At 44.8% G+C, this 18216-nt stretch overlaps 1 protein-coding gene across 1 annotated transcript; it reads left to right on the top strand.

The window, feature by feature from the left end:
- The first annotated feature begins 6406 nt into the window (after positions 1-6406).
- FAM222B (family with sequence similarity 222 member B) lies at positions 6407-15339 on the top strand. Its single transcript, XM_054394247.1, has 2 exons — positions 6407-6488; positions 13052-15339. The coding sequence occupies exons 1-2, from the start codon at positions 6407-6409 to the stop codon at positions 14632-14634; spliced, it is 1665 nt and encodes a 554-aa protein (XP_054250222.1). The 3' UTR covers positions 14635-15339.
- Positions 15340-18216: the final 2877 nt, after the last annotated feature.

The following is an 18216-nucleotide window of genomic DNA, read 5'->3' as shown; positions in this document are numbered from 1 at the left end:
AAATCCATCTTACAATTAAAGCCAACTGTTCTACTCTTCAGCAGATGCATAGTACTGTGTTTTAAAACAATCTCTTGGGGCTGACCTAAAAAAAGGCTTTTTAAACTCTAAGATCATAACCTTGAGCTTGCTGCTGCTTTATCTGAAGAGCAAATTGGATGGAGCTGCTGTCACACGTGGCAGTACCCAGAGCTGAGAGCTGCTGCCTTGGCATTTCTTACTGCACTACATCCTGTTCAAGATTGCATGCCTAGAAGCCTTTAGTGGTGGCCCTAGGGCATGAGGAGTGTGATATGAACAGTTTAAGTCCTGCTACCCCAAAGCTTCTTAATTTTGTTCCTTGTTGAGTGTTGCCATCCCAGCTCTGGGAGAGGAGCAGAGCTGTGCTGCAGCAGGTGCCTCGCCTCTCCCAAAGCACCCCCATGTACATTTAAATTCTCTCTGCCTTTCCCTTCCAGCTATTTAATTTGGTTGCCTCAGTAACATTCTAAATGGAGGTCACCATAAAAGGTGAAATGGTTTACAAGCAAAAATCATAGTTAATTAAACTGCAAGAAGCAAAAATTGATTTTGATTGAAACTGTTGTGGGGCTCTACAAAAGGTCCACCTGAACGTGGAAAGCCAAAAGATCCTGTGCTGGCAGATGCTGACTGTGCACTCTGCTTGTTACAAAAAGGCGACTTCCTATTGTTCACTCTTCCTATTTATTTATCCCCAAGTCCACTCGGTGCTGGTGTGATTTATTGCCATTTCAGAGACACCGCCCCCCTCCATGTTATTTTGCAGTTTTCCACTTATACAACATTAAGAGGATGCGCTACCGGCCAGTGATGAATACACTGCTAGTCTGGAAATTTTGTTCCAGGAAACAGTAAGATTTATCTCTGGCTCTTCAGCAGCCCTGGGAAAGGGCCATTCTGGTAAGCACCAAAGAATAAAGGGAAGTTTTAGGGCTGGAGAAAAAAGGCAGGAAGCCTGCAGGATCAGTCTAGATGCTGTCAAGCGAGGCATGGCTGCCTGCAAGGAGTCATATTGAACATGGAGATTGGTGGTGGAGGTTCAGCCTCTGCAGTTGACACAAACAAATTTCTGAAACCCCTAGATTTTCGTTTACTCTAGGAGAGGGAAAAAGAATGAGCCTCATTTGGTCTCGAGCAGCCTGCCAGGGGGTAAATGAGACACTGAGTTTCCCTTGGAGCATGAAAATTGGCCCGGATTCAATTATGTTTCCTGGCAAGCTCTTACAGACATTTGTACCAGAGAAACTTCACAACCCGAGTTAGTTTTTGGTTTTGTTTGCAGCATTTATATATGCTGAAGTTGGAATGTGCAGCGTGCGCTTGGGGGTTGCCATAAATCCCATCAGTGGTTCTGGAACTTCATGGGGGCTCCCTGGTGAATAGGGAGGAGAAGTGAAGCGCAGCAGTCAGCCACAAGCGCTTAACAATCCGTGCACGGCTCACGGGACCCCAGGGTGCTGGAAACTTGGAATAGTTTGGAGCTTTTCTTTTGTATGTGGGTGGATGCTCCTGCTTCCTCTTGGCCCCAGGCTTTGTGAACAAGCCTGCAGTTAATCGTGGAATTTCATGGAATTTCAAACATGCATGTTTACTTTCAGGACCTAACTTTAGACTTCACCAGCTTGCTTTTGTCTGAACCCAGCTCAGTTTCCCATATTTCAGTGGCCAGGGATAGTTTGTGGGGAGTGTTTCCTTTGTGTGCTTACTGTGTAAGGTCTCTTGGGAGCTTCAGAGACTGGTGTATTTAAAAGCTTGGCAATAACTCTGTATATGTGGTCTGCTTATATAAAGATAAAGCTCTGTTACAATATTAGAAATTTCCTAGTAGTACTGAGTTGCTTTACACCCAGGTTTTACTCTAGCTCATAAAAAATACCCCCTAGCCTGAGGAGCGCCAAGTCTGGGTCAGCCTTTGAATATCAGCCAGAAAATATATGTCTTTTTAGTCTGCAAAGGCAATATCATAAGTTTTACTGGAAGTCATTCTTAGCTCCACAGGGAAGGTGTTTCCAGGGTAATGAGTGAAGGTGAGTTCTTCTGTCCTACCTTCCACCAGTGAGCCTTGGTGGTGGCAGAACTTAATCAGAAAAATCAGTGCAGGGGACACTGCTGCCTGGACCAAAAACCACCCTGATGTGCAGGTAAGGCTGAACGTAACAGTCATTGTAGCGGATGTGACAGTTACCCCCAAATCCCAAGCACTGCAAATCCCTCTTAAGCTGAACATGCTTTGATTTAATTATTAATAAACTGGGGGGGGGGGGGGATGAAAAAGAAAAATCTGTTCATGTGTCTAAACCTGCTGACTGTTTCCTAGAGCATCTTGCAGTACGTGTGCTGTTAAGATTATATCCTGCAGCCAGATTAGATTAAAATGACTTCAAAGGGAGGTATTTATTTATTTATTCCAGTCTAAAGTTTGTTTTCCTTTAGGAATGTACTTTATCTTTTTATATGTATTTTCAAGACAAAGCTCTCTGTGCTGTGTTTGGCAGTATACAGGATCAGTTTAGAATACAATTTAAAAACTTAAAGGCTTTTACAGCTGTCCAGGTGTCAAAGCCTCCTCGTCAGTTTGCTCTCCAGTTTGCAGCTGACTTATTTAGACAGTGTTACTGAGCCTGTTACAGGGCAAAAAAAACCCTCTGTTTCTCATTGCCTGTGTCTGTTCCAGTTCCCCCAGTAACATGCTGCCCATCCTCAGAGGGGCTGGGCCAGCAGCCCTATGGGTAGCTGTGCAGGTGCTGGTGCCCACACAAGTTGCTGCTATGGAGCCAAGTCTGCTGGTGAGGAGTCTTGATGTGCCAAGTTCTGTTTATCTCTTGCTCTGGACTAATTAGAAGCACTAAAGCAGAGCACAGGAGAGGATGCTGTGCCCAGCTGCCTTTGTGTCAGGACCCTGTGCTGCTGACCTGAGCCCCAGCATGACAGCAGCTTGAGTCAGCCATTAATGCCCACCCCAGTCCCAGATGCAGTCCATAGGAGGATTTCAGTTCATTTTAGCTGGGTTGGTGTTGTTTGTGTTGGCTCATGCCAAAGAAGAATCAGGTCAGAAAGCAGTAGTCAGATGCTGAGTATCTGAGAGGGAATAAATGTTAATTAATTTCTAACAGAAGAAATGAACAGATTTATTTGCAGATATATTTCAAATGGGTTTGTTTGCAAATACTGGGGTCTCAATTTCAGGAAACTATTAATTTCGTAGAGAAGAAAAAGTGGAGTAGGATTTTAATTATGATATGTAATCCAGCAATGGCGTTATGGTCAGCAATTCTACAGAAGTCTGAATTTCCTTTTTTAATGTTCAGTAGTGACCTAGATGGCATCAATTTGGTTATTGCAAATCAAGCTAAAGGAATTATTTTATGCCACCCCAGCCTTTTATGAACCTTTGGCATTGCCTAAAATGATTATCTGCCTGCAGGAAGATCTTGCCTTTCTAGCCCTCTCGAAAACATCTCTCTCTGTATTGGAGCTAAAGCTTCTGTAAATACCTGTTTTGACCTTCAAAGAAATGCTGCTGTCTGTGGCTGGAGCCTGGCTATTCCGAGTTGAATGCTGTGACTGCTCTTAATCACTTGTTCTCTCTCCTAATGTGCCATTATCCTGTTTATTGCTGAGCCTCGCTGTGGCACTTCAGCAAGAGGCTTACTCCGGCAGTCGCAGCGTTCAGGCTATAATGACCGTTAATGACAAGGCAGGTGAGCAAATCCTCTGTGTATCTTGCTGTCAGACATGCTCCTGAGCATGCTGAGCTCAATGCTGAGCCCTTTTCTCTCTCTTGGGGCTGCACACAAATTTGCCATCACTTAAGTAATGTTTTGGCCACTGAGCTCCTTTGGGCACACAAGGGTGGGAACTAATCTTGGGCTGGCATCAGACATTACTAGAGTAAAAAGTAGGTGAACATGGGAATGGTGTGTGATCTGATGATTTTTCTGACTGCAGTGAGGGCTCTTAATTTTGTTTGTCTGCTTTTCACTGAGAAATAGGTCTTGTTTTTGCCAGTCTTCTGAAGTTGATGAAATGAGGAAAAAAGGAGAATACAATTACTGTTTTTCTTGCTGACTGTGAGTGTTTATGTTGCTTACTCAGGTAAAGCTCTGGCAACTCACAGTGGTTTTGCCTTCTGATTAAAAGCAACTGGATTCTTGTTTTGTCTTTTTGGTCTTGCTGGGCATAATTTGGGCAAGAAACTGCTGCCCACAGGCTGTTTGCAAAGTTTCACTGAACATTGCATGCTTATGTTCACAAATGAAAATCCTCTTTAAAGGTCAAGCAACTTTTCAGTTCCTAAAACAATTCCTTTAAGTTCTGGATGTGACAGCTCTTCAGTCATCATTTCTGAACTCCTTTCTGAAAGACTCCCAAGAACTCCACCTCCTACAGAGGGCAAGAACAAAACCAGAGTTTAGATTTATTTTACAAGGTTTTGCAAATACATGTCTTGAACTTCTGGTAGTGCAGATCATCACTGTCTCCTAGGGCTGACATGGAGAATGATGTAAACCTCTTTTGGTAGTTGCATTGTAGACCCTCTAGCTTGGTATGAGTGTTTCTCCTGGCACTGTCACTGTTGGTAGGATGAATGGGCAATAGCATGGAGTTGTCAAGCTGACATTCAGTTCCCACAACTATTTTTAATTGTTAGTCACAGTGGCACTTAATGAGCTCGCTCAGCAACACTCAGCTTTTGAGGGCACTCACACAGTGAAGATGAAGAAGTTTTTTTTTAAATTAGTATTTGTATGAATATTCTTGGCCGTTGGTTTAATCAGCCCTAGTGTGTTGAACCACAGAGATGCATGCAAACAAGGAGCTAATTCTGCCCAGTGATTGCTGTGCTGTGGAAAGGTTTAAGTCCACGCTTGTTCACTGTAGTGGTGCAGATATTCCTTGGGCAATCTGACTTGTGACGATGGTCTGAGGTTAGGTTTCAAATTAATGTCTTTAAAACGTCCCTGCAGAGAAATCGGCTTTCAGAGCTTTCTGGAGCATGAAGGCAGCAGTGCCGCTATCCAGGACACAGCGTTGCCGTGTCAGGTGTCATCCAAAGGTTTCATTCACATTTCCTGTGCAGTCCTCAGCAGTGTGACTTTTTCAGAAGTGGCCTCAGCAGGGTTCCTGCAGCCATGGCTTCTCATGTCGGCCTTGAGCTTTCTGCTTCACCTCTTCTGATCTCTGTTTTTATTGGAGGTTGTGAAACAATGACTGAAGTTAAATCAGTCTATAACGTTTGAAGCCTTCAACTCTTCCCGTATTTTGGGGGTCACACACAAGCCCCAAGGCCGTTGTAGCTGCTACTTAGGTGTTTTGGCTAAAGCACTCCATAGTATAGCAGCTCTAATCTTGTGGAGAGCTGGGCAAGGAGAAGTCAGCTGCCTTCTCCAGCTTGGTTCAGACACTTTGTTTCCTAGAGCTTTCTGAAGTGCTTATGGCTGGCTGTGGCTTGTCCCAGAAGCTGTGGCAGAGGGGATTTGAGCAGGGGCTTGCATTGGGAGCCCTCTAGAGACCTTATTCCATCTCAGATTTCTCTCTGTCATGCTAGTAGTGGTTGGGGGACTTTGAGCCTGCATTAACTTTGCTGCTGGGAACCCCCTTCACATGCCATGATGAGATTTGAGGGTAGCTGTGCAGTGTTTGGATGTAAAGAGCTTTAGTGCTCCCTGCATTCGTTTCAAGGTTTGATGTCCTAAATGCTGAACCCCACAATAGAGGCTGGTGGCACCTCTGCATCTCCATTGTGCAGGAGACACGTCTTGTTGTTTGTCTAACCCAGAGCCAAGCAGGTTAGCGAGTCTCCTCTGACATGAGGGAAGTTGTAGCCATTCATCTTTCAGTCTAATGGACCGCAGAAATTACAAGCTGTAGCATGCAGCTTAATCTTGCCACGAGGCAGAGTGCTGCATACTTTGCCTTCCATTTCTGCATGCCATGCCTTTTTATTAAACATAAGAGAGCAGTTGACAGGATTTCTCCAGAGGCCGTGCTCTGGCCATACCTGGTAGATAGCCAGCACATTGCAATATATAGTAAAATGAACGCTGGTGGTTTCTTTACCAGTCATAACAACCCCTTTTGAAATCTGAGGACAGAGTTATGGGTTATCCTCTGCATGTCAAGCAGCAGAGGACAGCGAGACGACCGGGTCAGTTTTAAGCCTGCTGCTGACCCACTTCTTGAAGTATTTCCGTTGCTGTTCCAAGGTGCAGTGAGGGCCAGAGCAGCAGCTGTGCATCTGTGCTTGGTCAGGTCTTCTCCCAGTGCTGGCTCTCTGCCGCTTTCTTTTCTCTGTTCCTCCTTGTATTATAACTTTGAATTGTCTCTCTGTTGTTGCAGTGTGCAGAGGAGTGAATGCCCCATGTTGTGTTAGTGCCTGTCTGCCATGCTGGCCTGTCTGCCAGGACCAGGTGACCTCTCCTTTCAGCTTCTTTCTTACACGCAGATGAACACTGGACTTCAGAAATGTGAGTGACGTTTTGTCTGCAGGATGTGGTTAACTGTTAAATCTGGCTCTGGTACAGCTGTGACACAAACATTTAGGATAAGGTGGAAAAACTATTTAATGTTAGACTCTTTCTTTTGTTGTGCCTTCAAGGCATCATCCATCAGTAATGGCTCTGAGAAATCTCTGTGGAGGTTCACGTGTGCACAGCAAATTCTCTCCCCCACTTCCCGGCTTTATAAAGGTTAATTTTAACCACAGCAAGATGAAATGCAAGTGAGGTTTCTGTCAGATTTGTGCCTCTATGCTGAAAACATTGTGTGCTAAAAATGTGCCAGCTGACTTGCTTCTAACACTTTTTCCTGACTCTTTCACTTCCATTCATTTAATTACTTGTAGACACCCATAGAAGTTGCTAAAGCAAACCTTTTGAGGTCAGCAGCTCTGTTGTTCCACATACCTGGGGCATATATTGCAAACATTTAGTGATCTAGACCAAATTATTAAAGTTCAAAGTTTCTGTCTTCTTTCTGACGTCTCTTTGATGCCTCTGAAAATACATCTGCAGAGTACTCTGATAATTCTTTTTTGATAACTTCATTCACTTTTTTGGTAGTTGTACTCGTGTTTTAAGAGCCACTTATGCTTGGGAATGTAATTGACTGGCTAGATAATTTTTTAAATCGTACTCTGTCTCTCCTTTTTATCACTGGAGCTGCACATTGGCATTCCTGAAACTTCAGCTGAACGATCAAGGTTTCTGTGTAAGGTTTCTGTACTTGGCTCTTAGGGCTGTGACCTGCATTTTGTATTTGAAATGTTGGCTACGGGTTGGCTACGTTGTTAAGATGCTAAGGCTTGTGATGCTACTGAAAATAGGTAAGATAGTTTTGCAATTAAGGCTGCTCAAAGCCCTGGTCCTACCAGAAGCAAATGATGCTGTTTGCATACACACATGTGCTCCCCCATGCGACTTGTGCAGCAATGGGCTTCATGGGCTTGCTAACTTTAACAGCAATAGTAAAAAGTTTTTCTCACCAAAGGACTTCCTCAGATGACTTGACTTGAAACTGGGCATTCCCCTCCTTTCTCTTTCCCATTTCCAGTTCAAGCTTTGCTGACTAACACATGCTCATTTGAAAGGTAGGCAGCTGTGGTGAGAAAGCACTGAGGTCCTTGCATTACGTGAAGTGTCTTCAGTGAATGGGAAAGCTTAGTTCTGAAAGCAAATTGTTGAGGTTCATATGAGGGTAGCTGTGCACAAATCAGGTATTTGTTCCTTGCATGTTTATGAGGCAGCATGCTGGTATGTGGGCAGTTCCTGAATCTGACGGTACCTGATCCTGTTTCTGAGAACTGCTTATCCCTGTGCTGAAAGTGTTGCTGTATCCTGCTTAGTGAAGAGCTCCAGGTACTGTGTTTAAAGGAATTTAGGACGTAAAGTAGCTGGCAGGCACTGGCTGGCAGTGGTAATGCTCAGCTGTTCCAGTTTGCTCTGATTTATATGGAAAATGAAACTGCTCGTGCAGCCCTCGCTCACCCCTGCTGCAGATGTGTGTAAGATTAATTGGTGCATTGCTTTCCATACTGTATATGCACAAGTAGTCTCGCCCCTGGCCAAGGGAAAGCTGAGTTAATGAGCATTTTTAATGAACAGTGACTTGTGACTTTTGATGGGGGGTTGGAAGCAGGCTTTAATAATAGTGCTGCTGCTCTTATCAAAGGCACAGAACTCCACATGATAGCTTTTATTCAGACTAACAGTGTTTGTATTAATAATTTTTAAGTGTCGCTTTCTGGATCAGAGTTTTTGTTAATGCTTTAAAATCCACATTAGCTCAATTATCTTCCTTTTTTTTTTTCTTTATTCTCTTTCAAATAAGAGGCTTTTTTCTGAAGGGTAGTCTGTGCAGTAGGAATTTTGTAGATTAGTATGCACATATTTTTTTCCTTCAGAAGCTGATCACTACGGGACTTCTGGTTTCAGTATTTTTCTTTGGATTCCAGCCTGCAGCACAGGAAAGGCTAACCCTGAAATTCATCCTTCTTCACACACGGGATTTGTCACTGACTGCATATGGATATTCTTTTCTTCCTCCCAATGACTCCGGTATATAAACCTGACCAGTCAGTTGGGATACTTGAGACAAGACTGTTTGGGCAGTGTCCGCAGCCACTGTTGGATGGAGCAACAGTGCCACAAGGGGTGAATTTTTGTGGCAGTGCTTTAAAGTCAAGGTGAAAGATGCTTACTGGAGGGACAAGAAGGACAAATAAAGAAGAGCAGGTTGGGACTGAATTTGGGGTCATTGTTGAACTCGAGTCCCTTCTAGGGGTGAGAGCTCTTTCTGTAAAGTCTGCAGAGAAACTGCTGCAGTTGAGTTTTTTTCTGCAGAAGATGGGCACAGCTGTTTTTCACTCATCCCAATGCGGATGCTCTCATTAGGGCTGCAATCCTGAAGGCCTCTTTGCGCTTTGTTTAATGTTAATGAAAATCTAACCATAGGCAGTTTTAAAATCAGTGGGGCTTTAAAGCCTTCCCGTGAAACGCACTGGAAAGACGGTGCAGTGGTGCTGAGGTGAGACAGAGAATGATCTCATTTGATGATAAAAACAGCTCCGGCGGTGAGACGCACACCAGAATGCGACCAGAGGAATTGGTTGCCACGCGATTAGCAGGAGCGTGAACTTGCAGCCCACCAATTTTTGGGGATAATTGCTCATATGCACAGCTTTACCTTATAGTAAACATGAAATAATTACCTTTCAATAGTACTCTGCCTCGCATTTACTATTAGGTAGCTTTGTGAAGCTCATCTCATTGTTTTCTTAACATGGCTCTTTCATCTGCCATCCACCTCTTTGTCTGATGGCCAGATCTAGAATTCTTGCACACAAATGATGAACATGTTCTAACACCAGCATTTGCTTTCAGTCTATTCTAGCTGCTTTTCTCTTCACTTAGGTACCAGAACTATTGTTTTTTTTCCTGGTTTGTGAGGTATTTGTATGGGATAGTCACTCTTGCTTGCCCCATAATGCCTTTCTCCTAATTTTTTGCTGCCTTAATTATTACAGTTGCCTATGGAACTACTAGCAAAGCACATTTTAAGCAGCACATCGGGGCAGTAAAAAATACATTACCTTCAGGCCTGAGTAGAATGGCTAAGGTAGACCATAGTAAAGGAGCATAATCCTGGTGCATGCAAAACAGATGCTGTTTGCAATGGTGGTTGGTTTCAGAAGATCCTGCCCAAGGGATTTAAAAGATGGTTTGCCATTTGATAGGATGCCAAGCTTGAAATTGGTGCATCATTTAAGCTGTACTGAAGGGTTGTTTTCTCTCATCAGAGGAAGGAGTTCTTCCAGATTTGGAGTTGCAGATGTGTTATAACTGATAGCCACAGCCTGTTCAAACTCCAGTGCTTTAGCTGCTTTGTAAAAGTTTCCATCAAAATCTCATATAACACAGAAGTAGATGCTTGGGTAAAAGACTGTTTAGTGTATCTGTTCAGTGGTTATATTTTCCACCCAGTTAGCTGATATGCCTATGGAAATGTAAACCAGGATGGAAAATTTTGATGGTAAAGGTGTCTTTAAAATGTGTACATGATTTTTCATCTGAAAAGAAAAGCTTTATGTGACAATGGCTATAAGCATAACATAAACCATACTACAGACAGGTGTGGGTTCTTTTGTTCATTGTTGATGGTTCCTCTGATTCAAGGTGAGTTTCTAAGGGTCATCTCTTGGGGAAGAAACAGAACTTCTGAGCATGGGCAGTACTAAAAGGTTGGGAGTTTACAAAGGCCTTGGCTATTGACGTTCTTCTCTGTGGTAAGAGCATAGTAGCTTGCTCAAAAGGATAGATAGGAACCACTTGCCTGCAGTGGCAGGTGCAGGGATATGCACAGGGAGAATATTGAGGTTAGTGTCAAATGAGCATTTTCTTTGATTAAGAGAAAGGGTGGTATGTGGCCATGTTTGGGCAGCATGGGGAGTAAGAGTATAACCACTGCTGTGGCACATGCTGTGCTAGAGATGCCAGCCAACCTGCTTGCCAAGCTTCTTATTTCACAAAAGGTTCTTTCAATATTTCTATAATTATTATCCTTTCTTTTGGTATCCATCCTATTTTCAAACCCTGTGCTTTCTGAAAGTGAGTGCTTTTAGAGCGGTGCTACTCTACCTCACCTGGGAAGACTGGAAGCTGTAGGATGTAGAGAGAGAGATGGCTGCTTCTCATGTTCAGGAGACTTTCAGAGGCAATTTGCTTTAAAAGAATCAGAGGTTTTTACTTGGGAGCATCAAGCTCTTTGCTGGAGCATTAGATGTCCTTGTGTCAGAGGGCCAGATGTGGGGCTGGGGTGGTCTTGGGCTTTGGAGGAGCTGGCTGCCACATTTCCACTTCTCTCAGCCCAGCAACAGATGATGTAAATTTGATAAACTTTTCAGGGATGCTAAAAAGTTTAGGAAAAAGATGGGCAGATTTTCCCCAGTGAACTGTTTGCAAAGGGGTGTGAGGTGGGAGAATCAAGCAAAAGGAAAATCGGATTGCCAAAGCCTCAAGCCGATATTTGAAGATTATAAAATCACTTCTAAAGCAGCACTCATGTAGGAGTTAGGCAGCAAAGCTGTGGCAGGGGAACTGCCTAACTCATTGTGTGGAATAGGATTATAGCAAGAGAGGCACAAGCATTTCCCTAGATTTCTGAAGGTTTTTGCAGAAGCAGTTTGAGGTTGTGGTCCAGGTAAGTATTCAGTAAATGGGAGCAAGTGAAACCATACCCCTGTCTCCAGAAGTCTTTTCTCTGTCTGGGAAGTGTTTTTTTTTTTTTTTTTTTAATCTTACGAGGTAATCAGGTAATTTTCCTGTGTGATACAAGGATGCTGTCTTTAGCAAGGTGCCACACTGAAAACTCAGCTGAAAAAATAATTGCAAGCCATAAAATAATGTGCCTGTAGCCTCCTTCCATTTGCTGAACTTGGACTGACAAGGGCTTCCTAATGGACAAAAAAACACTCAAAGTGCTCTCAGATGTCAGCATCCAGAAAAGAACTCTGATGTAAATGGAGGCTTGAGCTGAAGTGCTTCATGTGTGCATTGGGTTTGTGTGGCAAGGTTTGGGTAATCAAAGGGGGGGAGGCCCACAGGGGTGGCTTTTGAGAGAAGCCTCTAGAAGCTTTCCTTATGTCTAATAGAGCTAATGTCAGCTCGCTCCGAGACAGACCTGCTGCTGGCCAAGACCTCAGTGACGGTGTCAGCACCTCTGGGAGAACACATTTAAGAAGGAGGGGAAAAAACCTGCACAACTGTAGGTGGAGAGAGGAGTGAGAACATGAGACAAACAACTCAGCAGACACCAAGGCCAGTGGAGGAGGAGGTGGTGCTCCAGGCACCAGAGCAGAGATTCCCCAGCAGACTCTGGTGAAGTCTATGGTGAGGCAGGCTGTACCCCTGCAGCCTGTGGAGAACCCCATGCCAGAGCAGGGGGATGTTTGAAGAATACTCTGATTCTGTGGGAAGTCCACACTGGAGAAGGCTTCTGGCAGAACCTGTGGACCCATGAAAAGGGGAGCCCATGCTTGAGTGGGTTTGCTGGCAGGACTTGTGACCCCATGGAAGGGAACCATGCTGGAGCAGCTTGTGAAGAGCTGCACCCAGTAGGAAGGACTCAGGCTGGAGAATTTCATGGAGGACTGTCTCCTGTGGGAAGATGCTGGATCAGGGGAGGAGAGTGAGGAGTCCTTCTGCCTGAGGAGGAAGGAGAGACAGGCAGCGTGGGGTGAACTGAGTATCACATCCATTCCCTGTCACTCTGTGCCACTTGTGGGGAAGAGGTGAAGAAGTGAGAGTGAAATTGAGCCCTGAAAGAAGGAAAGGCTGGGAGGAAGGGGTTTAAGGTTTAGTGTTGTTTCTTGTTATCCTACCCTGGCTTGTAATAAATGAAAGTAATTTCTCCAAGTCAAGCCTGTTTTGCCTGTGACGGTGAGTAATTTCCTCATCCTTATCTTGACCTGTGAACTTTCCATTCTGTTCTCTATCCTCTGTCCAGTGGAGGAGGGGAGTGATAGAGCTGTTTTGGAGGGCGCCTGGCGTCCAGCCAGGGTCTGCCCATTGCAGTATGGTTCAGCATCACACAGGTTTAACGTTTAATTCATAACTTTCTGAGTTGCACACTGAAGCTACTGAGAATTACTTGAGGAGCCTTGGGGAGGCAGCCTTAAATTAAGAGAATAGAAACTATCCCACCACCACTGTAAGAAATATTCCAAGCTGGAGACAATCCAATGTTTTTAGTGTGTTACTTATTTCTGTCCAACTATAAACATCCTCTGATGAAAACACTGCTTTCATTTGCTTCCCTGGGCAGGTCTTGCCTTAAGCTGAACTGGGGGTTGTGTTGGTCACCAGGTAATAAAGGGAATGAGGTACCTGGTACACCATCCACTGGTCTGGGAAGATGAAGTTCTTGCTTCTTGATTCCTCGGAGATTTTTCTACCCTTGTTGTGCAGCTGTCTTGCCCTGAGGTTGATCCCTTTGCTTACCAGAATCCACACTGACAAATTTCCTTTCTCCACAGGGGACACTACACAGAAAATGAGATCTGCACAGTATCCTACCCCAGCAGAATTGGATGCTTATGCTAAGAAGGTCGCCAACAATCCACTGACTATAAAGATTTTCCCAAACAGCGTCAAGGTTCCCCAGAGGAAACACATTCGCCGTACTGTGAACGGACTTGATACTTCGGGCCAGAGGTACAGTCCCTACCCATCCCAGGCCACCACCAAGACAGGCCTGCTGGCGATAGTCAAATCCCCAGCGAAAGGAATTGTCAAGGACTTTGACGGGACGCGCGCACGCCTGCTGCCAGAGGCGATGATGAACCCCCCTGCCACGCCGTACGTTGCACCTAGCACTTTAACCCACCCCCAGGCGCTTGCTCGCCAGCAGGCTCTCCAGCATGCACAGACTTTGCCGCACCCCCAGAGCATCCCACAGCCACAGACTCTGCAGCACCCTCAGGGGATCCCACAGCCACAAAGCTTACCACACCCTCAGGGGATACCGCAGCCGCAGGCGCTGCCGCACCCTCAGAATATGCAGCAGCCGCAGGGCTTGCAGCATCCTCAGACCATGGCACACCAGACTCTGCAGCACCCCCCGAATCCTTTGCTGCAGCCAGGTTTACATGGAAGCAGAAAGATGCCGGATGCAGACGCGCCGCCGAATGTGACCGTGTCTACCTCAACCATTCCCCTCTCTATGGCTGCCACCCTGCAGCAGAACCAGCCACCAGACCTGAGCAGCATTGTGCACCAGATTAACCAGTTCTGCCAGGCCAGAGCTGGCATTAGCACTACCTCAGTGTGCGAGGGACAGATTGCAAACCCCAGCCCTATAAGTCGTAACCTGCTTATCAATGCAAGTACCAGGGTATCTACTCACAATGTCCCTACACCCATGCCTTCCTGTGTAGTAAACCCTGTCGACCATGCTGCTGCTATTCCTTCTGCCTCTGTTAATGTGCCCATGGTGAATATCAACAGGGTGCCACCTGCCTACCAGAACGAAATCAAACCGGTCGCCTGGAACCAGCACCAGCTCGCACATCTGCAGCAGATGTGTGGGGATGCTGCTGGGCCTGCTGGACTTGCAGGGAAGCACCCTCAGAGAGAGATTGCAGGGCAGAATTTTTCTGGCAAAACTTCAAACTACCCTCAAGAACTGTGCATGGGCCAGTCCTTCAGCTTGAAGCCCCCCATCGAGAAACCCACACCTTCTCCACCCGTGAATGGTTTGCAGGGACCCTTGCCATACACCAACGGGCACTATTTCCAGCCCATCTGGAATAACATTCTGCCCACACCCAACAGTGACAGCTCTGGGTCCCAGGACCTCGCCATGCCTTTCCATGGGGGACAGCCAGCAGGAGCACCACTAGATTGTGCAGGAGGAACTCATTACAGAGCTGGAGCTGGTCCATCCAGCCAGAATAATGTGATGCAGACCATGGATTACCTAAGTGGGGACTTCCAGCAGTCCTGCTTCAGAGATCAGAGCATGGCCGTGCTGGGAAAAGTCCATCGGCCTCCCATGAACCGAGCACCTGAACCAACCGATAGTCGAAATCTTCATATTCAACACCCAGGGTATAGATAGGCTGCAGTCACTTTCACAGACAAAAAGACAAAAAAAAACAACAAAAACCAACAAAACACATAAAAAAACAAACCAACATTAAAAAAAAATAGGTTTAGTCTTAATTTTAATTAATAAGCAAGGCATTTTTAACTTGCAAACTTGTGTGATCATTATAGTAACCATTGGAAGACAACATCCTGTATATTGGAAAGCTTTGCTTACATGTTATCTGTCTCCTTTGTGCATCAAATATTTAACATGCCTTCTGTGTCAAAGAATTTCATTACACTACTTCACGCCACAGCTATTTCCTCACCACAGAATCCCCCTTTGTGCAGCTTTTGCCTTCTGCTTCGTAGCTCCTTGCTGGACTGATGTTGAGTTGCTGCAGGGTTTCGCATCTGTTCGCCGGCTCTGTCAAGAGCGAGGTAGCGTAGCTGCTTACATTTCCATCTCAATTTCCTCTGAAGATTAAGAGCACCAGAATTTGTCAGGAAGCAGGGCTTATTTTCAACTCGAAAGCCCATTTCATTAATGCATTAAACATTGACCATTTGCACTGTCTAGAGGCCTATTTAATTGAAAAAGAAGCCTACGTCTGAGAAGAGCTAGCTGGGGGTATGTGTTTAGACATTAATAAGAGGGAAGCATTTCAGCTGTTTCTTGCTGAGATGCCTGCATTTATCATTTAGACTTTGTCCAAAGTCAAAAGTCTCTTGCAGATTTTTCTGACGCTTGCTTTTCTTTTTTTTTTTTTTTTTTTTTTCCCAAGCAGACAGGGTATGGAGGAAGGGGAGATTGGCCAGTTAGGGGCACAGGCAGCATAGCTGCCATAGGGAGCTGCCCTATTCCTGCATCATGTTTCCCTTCCCCTCTCTTCTTTCAACAGCATAAGAGCTAATTTTGCCTGGACCCCTCGCTGCTAGGAGTCTGGCTGTCCTGATGTGAAGGGAATCCAGACCCACTGACAACTACTCCAAAAGGGTTCAGCCACTTCTCTGGTAGCTAGAATTGATTTCAGGGTGAGGAGACCTAACTGGAGCTCATCTGCAGAGCAGTAAGAGGGTGTGGGGGGCAAGTGGCAGTGTTCTGCTGCAACAGCAGCACTGACAAGGCACAGTTGATCTCATGTGAAGCTCCTCTCACAAGCTGCTGTGGGGCAGAGGGTTCCATATTCTCCATCCAAACCTCACGGATTTAACAGAACAATTCTCCTCTCTGGGAATTAGCAAAGCTATTCATAACATCCCTTCTTCCCAGGGACTCAGTGCCTAATTCCTGTTCCTTTCCCACATCACTTCCAGCAGCTAGACAAGTCAGTGACCGCAGGACACTAACCATGGGGTGACCTCAGCATCTCCTTCCCCCTCAGTGTACCCAAACACACCTTTCCTTTCTCACAGCTGAATTTGCTGTAAGTAGAAATTTCCTCATCTCTGTTAATGAGACTTAATACTTGAACGTAATGATCACAGCAAGTTTGGAAATTAAAAAAAAAAAGAAAATAATGGAGGAAAAACAATATAAAAGCATTGATTCTTTCTATGTACACTGGCTAAAAACTATTGCTCTACACTGTAACTTTTAAGTGTAATATTTCTGTATGAATGTCGCCTGGTAGTGTGGGTTTGAGTAGCATTGTGTATGGGTGAACCTACTTGGCCTCTGCCACCCACTGGCCTCCCTCACAGCCCTTGGAAAAAAAAACAAAACAAAACAAAAAATTAAAAAAAAAAACCAACAAAACAAAAAAGCCCACAAAAAACAAAGCCTTAAGTATTTGCTCCTTGAACTTTCCTTAACAAGCATGGTTTTTAAAAAACAAAAAAAAGACATCATACAAAATGGAGAAAAAAAAAATCTCAGAAGAATTTAATTAAGTTTTGAAATGATGTCATAGTTGGCTTAGAGATTCTTTAAAAGTTTTTTGGTAAATGGAAGAAGAAAAAAAATAAATTAGGAAACATTTCTTTTGGTTTGGGTTTTGTTTTTTTTTAATTTAGAGGTGTAGTCCTGGGCTGTAACAAATCTTTTAGGTTTCAAAGCTTAGCAGAGTCCTTTCCCTGACTCCTCACATAAGATTTAGTACACTTCTGTCATTATTTAAGTTCTTTTTTAAGTGTACTAGAAGCCGTTCTTTAGTGGTAACTCTGGTTAGCAAAGTGAAGCAATTTGACTAAAGACGGATTAAATGATGTGTTGGCTTGTGTTGCCTTATGTTAAAAAACAGAAAAAAAAAAAGGAAAAAAGGAAAAAAAAAAAAAGAAACTTGCCTGATTGTGTTATGCCAAATGATAGCAACATAAAGTCCTAATTTATTGTTTATTATCGTATTCCTGCAGTCTTTGTGAAAAACTGGTAAATATACAGCTATGAAAGAATGAAAATCCTGAGGCTTTTCATGCAATATTTTTCTGAACACGTTCTCTTGGAAGCCAAGGTTTGGGTCTGATGCTGCTTCCCTTACAGCCTCCCTGCTGTCCCCAGTCCATCCAGGGCTGTGCTGTGACTTTAACCTGTCCTGCCGAGTTAGTCCCTGTAAGGTGTACCTGAACTCAGACCTTTTTACTAAACACACCATTGCCAGCTCCCCTCTTCAGTAGCCTGCTACAAATCTCAACCCAGACTGTTATCAAAAGCTGATTTTTTAAAATCCTGCTCTTCTCTTGCGAGAGAGTCTGAGCAGAATCCTGTGTTGTGGTGGTTGTGGTGGTTGTGGAGGTGGTCTTGGTGCCTGGGGGTTGTTGCCCTGAGAGCTACAGCCTCAGAGACTTTGCCCCAGTACAGCAGGACCAGGAAGCAAAAATACTCCTGAGACTCATCCAGGTGGGACATTGCTTGAAAAATAGAAATCATTTTACTATTAAACTATACTGAAATATTTCCTTTTGTCCTAGGAGTGAGAGTTTGTTTTTTCTTTAAACCAACCCTTTTCACTTCTGCAGCAGCCTGTCGCTGGTGGGCTCTCCTTCCTTCTCCTTTCTTCTCCTTCCCCACCACATCTTCTCTAAAGAGAAATAAACACTGACCTGCCTCATTTCCAGAGACAACCTCTGAGAGCAGACACTGCATGCACCATAGGTGCCCAGCATGGGAATCCAGTTGTGCCACTGTCACTCAGTGAGGGGACACAGGAAAAAGAGCAGGTGAGCAGATTCTGGTGCTCCAGGATGTGGCAGCTGTCCTCTCCCAGAGAGATTGGTCTGTGCACAGGTTTATTTCATGGGGCAGAAAGGCCAGGGCCCCTCTTTGCCCTGGGCTCTCCCTGATGAACGTGGCTGCCTCCCTCTTTCTTCATCTGTGAGTCGGTGGCTTCCTGAGCTCTGGCTCCAGCACAAAGCTTTTGTTGCAGGATCAGAATTGTTCAGGTTAGAAAAGACCTTTAAGATAAGTCCAATCATTAACTCAGCAGTGGCAGGGCACCACTAAACCATGTCCCTCAGCACCATGTCTACATATCTATTAAATCTCTCCAGGGATGGGGACTCCACCACTTCCCTGAGCAGCCTGTGGCAGGGCTTGACAGCATCTTCAGGGAAGACTTTTCTTTGTAACACTGAACCGTAACCTCACCTGGTGCATCTTGAAGCTGCTTCCCCT

The sequence above is a fragment of the Indicator indicator genome, chromosome 30 (genome assembly GCF_027791375.1).
Source record: "Indicator indicator isolate 239-I01 chromosome 30, UM_Iind_1.1, whole genome shotgun sequence".
Lineage (NCBI taxonomy): Eukaryota > Metazoa > Chordata > Aves > Piciformes > Indicatoridae > Indicator > Indicator indicator.
This window is presented reverse-complemented; position numbering and strand designations above follow the sequence as displayed.